At 46.5% G+C, this 7,283-nt stretch overlaps 2 protein-coding genes across 10 annotated transcripts in view; one reads left to right on the forward strand and one right to left on the reverse strand.

Annotated features, from left to right (window-relative positions):
* Positions 1-2,588, reverse strand: part of LOC109517943 (pleckstrin homology-like domain family B member 2) — a 13,791-nt gene extending 11,203 nt beyond the window's left edge. For all 4 annotated transcript variants that reach the window (XM_019873464.1, XM_019873465.1, XM_019873463.1 and 1 more), the window contains exon 1: positions 578-2,588. The gene's annotated coding sequence lies outside the window, so the exon portion shown is untranslated. The remainder of the gene's footprint in view (positions 1-577) is intronic.
* LOC109517944 (gamma-aminobutyric acid receptor subunit rho-3-like) overlaps positions 1-7,283 on the forward strand; it is a 21,428-nt gene that overhangs the window by 5,942 nt on the left and 8,203 nt on the right. Inside the window, exons 1-2 of one of the 6 annotated variants that reach the window (XM_019873469.1) lie at positions 5,254-5,339; positions 6,289-7,136. The exons of 1 other annotated variant lie outside the window; for it this stretch is intronic. In XM_019873469.1, the coding sequence (XP_019729028.1) occupies positions 6,994-7,136 (143 nt within the window). In that variant the 5' untranslated portion in view covers positions 5,254-5,339; positions 6,289-6,993. Of the gene's footprint in view, positions 1-5,253; positions 5,340-6,140; positions 7,137-7,283 lie in introns of those variants that run through there. 4 more of the 6 variants (XM_019873470.1, XM_019873471.1, XM_019873467.1 and 1 more) reach the window with 4 other exon arrangements.

Genomic DNA, 7,283 nt, shown 5'->3' on the forward strand with positions numbered 1-7,283 from the left:
CAGCAGTGAGAGATTTTACGGCATCACCCAGACTACAAGCTGGCAGGCGAATGCACAGAGTTAACCCACAAGCAAATGTAAACAGCATACGGAAGGAAAGCATTTCAATCACACGTCGGGTTCGTCACCAAGATTCACGAAAACCACCCATGAAGAAAAGTGACGCCGAAGTGATTGCAAATGTCACTTTCCGTTCTTTCTGTTTGAACAGTGGGTTCAAAATGCTGACTTTCCCCTCACATGACCTTTTTAGTATGAAGTATGAAGCTCAGAAGCAATGACTAACTGATGTCTGGAAAAATGCGAAAATGACGATCGTTTTCATGCACGGGCTACACATGCCGTTCCCACGTCTTGAAATCCGGCGTTACTTCCCAGCAGTGTCATGCTGAACAACACGTGAGACCAATTGAGTTTGAAAGCTGCAGAAGTTGTATGTTAGAATTTTAGCTCCGTTTCAGAAAGTTCAGGGGGGGAACTGTACGGTATTTCATCTAATCTGGACATGCATCTCTGCGAGCATCATACTCTGAGCTGACCTTTGACAAGAAAAAAAAAACAAAAAGCCTGCCCTCACCTTAGTTGACATAGTTGCAGTCTCTGTTGGGTGGAGGTGAAATCCTCTTGTCCCCGCTCGGAGGCAGCGGCAGAGTAAAACCCCAAAGTCTTCCCGTGACAAAGGATCAGACGGGAGACCCTTCCCACCTCCCCAGAGAGGGGAGGAGGTGGGGGAGAGGAGGGGAGTTGCAGCCTCAGTGTTACTTTGCAGCATCTGGCATCTCTGCTGCCCTCTCAGGTGGTTCAAGATATTGCAGAAGCGAGAACTGAATTATGTCCAGAATCAAAATGCTGGGGAATCGCTGAAACGAGTGTATCATCATGATTTACATCAAGGAGGGAAGTTTGCTTCGTGTATTTAGTGTTCCACAGATGATTTACTTGTCAAGAATAAAGTGGTCGTTTTTTTTTTCAAAAAATACAGTACTGCGGTCCGTAGCAAGAGATGGAAAATACACCTGGTACGTCGAACCGTAAGAAAGAACTCCCGCTGTTCTCTGTAAAACAAAACCAAGCCAGAGTAATGCGTTTGGGTATCGAAATATGTTGGATTGTTGTTTTTGCGCGGTATGTGCAGGCAGGGGCTGCCCTTGGCTGCATCATAAAGAGACCAAAACTACTCCACTCCCCCTTCGTGACGTCCAGATAAACAGATGGAGTGTAAACATTTCAACTTCAACTAGACTTTGCTTGTGTCGAGGGAATATGTAAAAAATCTGTAAAAAAACAAACAAAAAAACACATGATGGTGATTGCCTATATGAAATGTAAAACTTGTCAAGGAAAAGGAGAGAGTTTGAGAAAACCGTACCTAAGAAAAATCCCCCAATTCTCCCGGAACTACAGCTTCGATGACATCATGGGGAGGGGGTCTGGACAAGATGATTGCTTCCAGACACAGACCTTGGATCTTTGTCTTAGCTTCACATACACAAACATGAATTTGTGTGTGCTGCTGACACATTCTCGGAAAGTATTGATGGAGGGAGCAGTTTTCAGGTGACATATCTGGCCGATTTGATGCCATTGTCAAGGTCCACAAGTGCTCCAGCTGTGTGCTCTGCAGGTTTTAAGGCCATGACCCCACTAAGTGGGACTTGATGCCATTCCGATGAGACGCTGCTTCACATTTGCTTCCAGAAAACAACATGTGGCACATTGAAATGATGTTTTTAAAACCATTGATGTGGTTTTGCCCTTTTGCCTAATTTTAGATCCCTGCATTGATACGTCCTCTTTATTCGCATTCATACTAGCGCCTGCATTTCACACACGGCCACGAAGACGCATTGATGTATTCTTCCCATCTATTGTTATTTTTTTTTTATTTGTGTATAATATCAGGGCAATAAAACAACACTCATTTAAAAATGTCACTCTCTTTTGCCTGCATGCGCAGATGTGTTTTCCACTCATCACGGGAATGTTACACCTCCAGACAGTCTTGGGGAAAGATTTAAGTCCAACCATATGTGCAGTCATTTAAAATTCTGGTCAGATGCCAAAAAAAAAAAAAAAAAGTCTAGTGGAGGAGGAAAAAAAGTTCTGTTTAACGGCATTCAAAAAATCTGTTCTGTGTATTCTGCACATTTGTTTGGCATGGATCATAGAATTCTAACTTGCTCAAGGTACAATGTACAGGGTGTCACAAAAGGTATTTATCCCAAATCACAATTTCTTTTTTTCTCTTCCCATGTGAGCCTTAAAGTTGACTTGAAACTTGAAACCAGGTCGGGGTAAGTCGGGAGGCTATTCTACAATGGCAATGTTCCCTGTCAGGAACTGTCGGATGCTCAGGGCGTTGTGAGCAGGCATGTTGTCATGGTGACGCAGCCACGAGTTGTCCTGCCAAAATTCTTGCGTATTGACGGCATCTCTTTGTGGGTGTCCTGGTTGATGATCTGTCTTATGTTGAAGAGGAAAATTCATAGTCTGTTGCATTCGGGTTTGAGATCTTTTGACATGTTGTCTTGGAACTTTTCTGACACACCTTTCTAACTGGTTTAAAAGTTCATTTCGGGTGTGATCCGTTTAGTTCTGGTTTAACGTCGACAGGCTCGCTGTTGATTGACAAGCTTGACCACTGCACTGCAAATGATCATTTTCTCCGGCGTCTGTTTTTTCTTCGTCGTCTTCCCGGGCTCTGTGGTCTTGTGCCGCATTTCCGCCTGGAAATCCGTTCAACCCTCCGGCTTGCACTGCCAAAATGTTGCAGTCGACGCCGTGCTGCTTAAGTATTTGCAAAGCTGTGACGTTGGGATCTCGATGCAGGCCAAAGTCAAGGAGTTCTCCGCCATTGTGCCTGTGTGATGTCGACCGTACTCCTGTTTGCAGAAATGGGAGCCATTTTCAGTCTGGTGTGATACTGTATATTGCTTGTTACCATAGCAACGGTCTTTTCTCTGTTTTGGGCGTTAATTTAGTCACATTTTACACACTATGCAACATTAGCCAAGATGAAATCCATGAAAAGGTTTGAGCATGATCAAAATCATCTTAAATCTGTCAATGAGGAGTTGGGGTGGACACTTTAGCTGCTTCTTTATGTTGGCAAGACATTTTGGAACAATTTTATGTTTCCAGCTATGGGGGAACAGTTTCGGTAAGTTTTCTGCTCCACATTGCCCACCTCCCTTCCCGCTCCCAGAAAATCAAATTTGACATTTTTTTGGGGGGGTGTTTGACTTGAACCACTTCAAACATCTCCGTGTGGAACTAGAACAAATTTTGAGCCAAAACAAGTCCCTTGTACTCTTTTTGGTAAATAGGCAATTTCAATTCCAGTGAGTATAATGGCCCTGCGTCCTAATACCGAATTGTTTTCCATAATTGTGATAATTTACTTCACCGTTATTTGCAAATTACAGACAGAAATATTTTTCGCACATACCTCTGCGCCTTAGACATTGTGGAATAGCTAAAATGATGGTGAACAGGACAAAAGCCGCAGAAGCTCCCGTGCTCCATCTTGACCTCGGCATACTCCGCTCACTCAAACCTGCCCATGCAACTCATTTTAGAATATTTATTTGCCTTTCTGGGTTCATTCAAAGCCGTGCAGTGTTGTACTCACTTATTGCCGCAACGGTAATGTTGACTTCGGTCAGAACAATGAGGCGACTCTGCGGACCCGTGAAGGTGCACGTGTACGTCCCGGAGTGCTCGTCGCTGTCGGGCTTGCCGAGCAGAAGGGATCCGTTTCCCAGCGGAAGTTGCTCCCGGTCCACTTCGGCTCTGCCCTCCCACGAGTTGACGGTGTGGCCGTTTCTGCTGTCGTACCGCAGGATCACTGCGGTCTCGCCGGAGGAAGTGAAGCTCCAAATGAGGGAGAAGTTTTGAAGACCGCGTGGCGCAATGCAGGGGATGCGCAGCGTGCGCCCCTCTTCCTGTGTCATCACTGCAAGACATTTGACCTCACATTGCTATCCGTTGACGCCATCATCCTTCATGATGACAAGCGCGGCCCACCTTGATTCTTCCGAGAGGCGGTCCACACTTGGGTCTTGTCCGCTGACACAAACGAACAGAAGAAGGTGTAATCGGAGACGTTCCCCCGAATCTGAAGTGTGCTTTGCACGTTGAAAAGTCCCTTGTGGTCCGTGGTTTTCGTGGTGACATTTTCCAGCTCTTCCTCTGCGGAGGGGGGGTCAGTAGCCCACGTCACCTTGGGCAACGGGTAGATGTTGCTGGAGGAGCATGTGACCGTCTCATCTCTCAGCTCCATGATGACTGATTGGATCAGCGCTTTGGAAGAAGAGAGAGAATTGATGAGCACCTATCAGGTCATAAGGAGCCCGATGGAGAGTCTTGTACCAAGACGTTTTTGGACAAAGATAGTTGAGGAAGGCCCTGTTTTGGTCCAGAAACCGCATCCTGACTTAAACCCCATCAAACACTTTTTTTGGGGTGGATTAACTATAACATAGATTGTTTCCGAGCGCCATATTTTAAATTTCATCCCAGAGCCTTCGCCGGCAGCAGTAAAATAAATCTCCAACAGATGGCGCTATTTGCCCAACACTGCACTGCTACCTCAGTAAGCGCAATACATGATCAGCATTTATTAATTTTTTTTTCACAACTGTTTCATTAGATTTAGCAAAAAGAGTCAATGCACAGCTGCGATGTAAACATATTCTCGAAAATGAGCCAACAAAAAAAAAATCTTGACTGACCCTTCACTTCCAGATTTACAAAGAGTTCCTGGTTCCCCTTTCGCGTGCTCGTGTAACACTTGTACCTGCCCTTGTCCTGAACTTTGACCCTCCTGAGGAGGAGCGATGCGTTCCCATTGGGGATGTGAGCGTTAAATAGGCAAGTCCGCCCGCTGAAATGCTTATTTTGCAGTCCAAACTGGTCCTTGTTGTAGTAGTAGCTGTGGACGGGTATTTGCTGCTTGTACCAGTGGATCACCACGGTGCCGGGGGGTCGGAAGCTGCAGGGTAGGAGGCAATCGTCGTGGATGATGCAGGAGACGTTGGCCTCTGCGAGCACGAGATGAGCGTCGTTTAGCGTGCGGGATCACGTCACTAGAACCCGCGTTGTCATTTCTTAAGATTGACATCATCTTTCATGAAAGTCACATTGAAACATTCGATGCCACATCCGGCATCATCCATCGCTTGAACGGCCGAGTGCACATTTACCGGTGACCGTATTGTTGTTATGTTGCGTAGGACGAGACGTTGACGTTACCTTTTGAGAGCGTCACGAAGAATTCCCCCAAGAAAAGAAGCAGCAGCAAGCCGGATGCCCGCGTCCCTGCCATGTCTTGAAGTAATGTGAGAACAATCACTGCGGTGCAGTGAGTTGCATCGACGCGACTCTACTTTACATCCTCCGAAACACGAATGCAACACTGACTAATTAACTCGGCGGGTGAATGTTTAACAGGCTCCGTGTGAATGCTCCATCACGCGACACCCCTGCCTTCCAAATGTGTTCCCGTTTCACGTTAACGCTCCCGCCGACACACCTGCATCCCTCGCGAGAGCATACTATTATTAATTCAAGTAGATTCCAAACCAAACAATGGCAACTAACAAAAAAAACCCCAAAAAACATCAGCACAGCAAATGTTACTTAAAGTGCAGATGGAACTTATCCACGGTTAATATAAAAAGTCTACACACCCCTTGTTCCAATGTCACGCGTCTGTGATTAAAATCATGAGAGCACATGGAATCGTTTCAAAACGTAGACCTTAAATCTGTTTTAAAAAAATTTGAATTAAAAAACATTTCATCAAATCAATAGTGTGGTTGCACAAGTGCGCACACCCTCTTATAACCGGAACGTCGCTGTGATCGGAATTCATTCACGTGAGATGGGAGTCAGCACACACCTGCCATCATTTAAAGTGCCTCCGATGAATCCCAAATGAACTTCAGATGTTCTAGTAGGCTTTTTTTTGGGGGGGGTGGGGCGGATTCTAGCAGAAGCCAGAAGTTTTTGTGCTAAAAACGGCTTTCCATTTTGGTGATGAGCGGTGTTGCCTTTGTGCCAAACATACGTTTTGGAATTATGGCCGAAAAGTTCAACCTTGACTCCATCGGACCGTAGCTCAATTTCCCCCCCACACGCGTTTGGAAGATTTCATAATACAGTGAAACCAAATTTGCACTTTTTACCCATAATTCCATCATGAGAGTTTGCGGCAAACACTATGTCGGTCATTTATTCGTACACACCTAACCTAAAACAGAATCGCATTTGGTCCACCCCCCCAAGGTGAAAGCGGCTCATATCCCTCATGTCGTCGGGCCGAGCCATGCAAATGCAACGTTTACAGAGGTGGACCAAACAAACATATGCTGACATCTGTCCCCTCTGCTTGGGATCATTCTCATCCCACCCCGATGACAAGAGTGCATCTGGAGGGGAAAATCCCGTTGTCTGTAAAAGTAGGCTACAGGCTTTTTTATATTTTTATCTCCTCAGAATGATGATGAAACCACTGGTTGTATTATCCCCGCTCCCCTCCCCGCCCTCGGCTGCCTCCAGTTTGTAGGTTACCGAAAGATTTCGCCAACCACAGATAAGAAGATTAGGGAGGAATTAATGGTATTCCTTTGTCGTTATTGGAATAAATTGATATTTGGTTTTAGACAAGAGGGTGGAGACTGTTAGGGTCAGCGGCGAAGCACGTTCCGACAAGAGATGCAAGAGGACGGATGGCACATTTGACAACCAAACTCAATCAGGGGACTATCTGGACTCATGTATAGCGCCTTTGCCCGCAGATGAGAGTGCAGGACGTTGCGACCATGATTGGGCGTGCGCAAGCAACAGCGGAATGAGCGCTGCCGAAATATGGATGTGCCAGTAAGGGACGGGGACTGAGGCTTCCATCGGAGGGCAGGGGGAGGACGCTCGGGCGGTGGGCGGTGTGGGGGGGTGGGGGGATCCTCTAGCGTTCCCAGCACCGCTTTCACCATGAGAGCGGTCCTCCTGGCCTTACGACTCCTGTGCTTCGCCTGCTGGTGGCCCGTCACGCAGCTGAACGGCAGCCACTTCCCCAGCAAGAGGAGACACAAGGAGCTCGACCTCGGAGACGTCAACAGACAAAAACACGGCGGGTGAGCTCAAGTGTGCTTCTCTTTCGCTTTATCTTCATTGATGGGCTGTCTGTTGGTGAGCTGTGGGTTTTTGTTTTTTTTTTTTTTTTTGTATTGATGGATCAATGAATCCACTTTTGTGTTTTGAGGCTTCGGCTTTCGGGTTTA

The sequence above is a fragment of the Hippocampus comes genome, unplaced genomic scaffold (genome assembly GCF_001891065.2).
Source record: "Hippocampus comes isolate QL1 unplaced genomic scaffold, H_comes_QL1_v1.1 scaffold59, whole genome shotgun sequence".
NCBI lineage: Eukaryota > Metazoa > Chordata > Actinopteri > Syngnathiformes > Syngnathidae > Hippocampus > Hippocampus comes.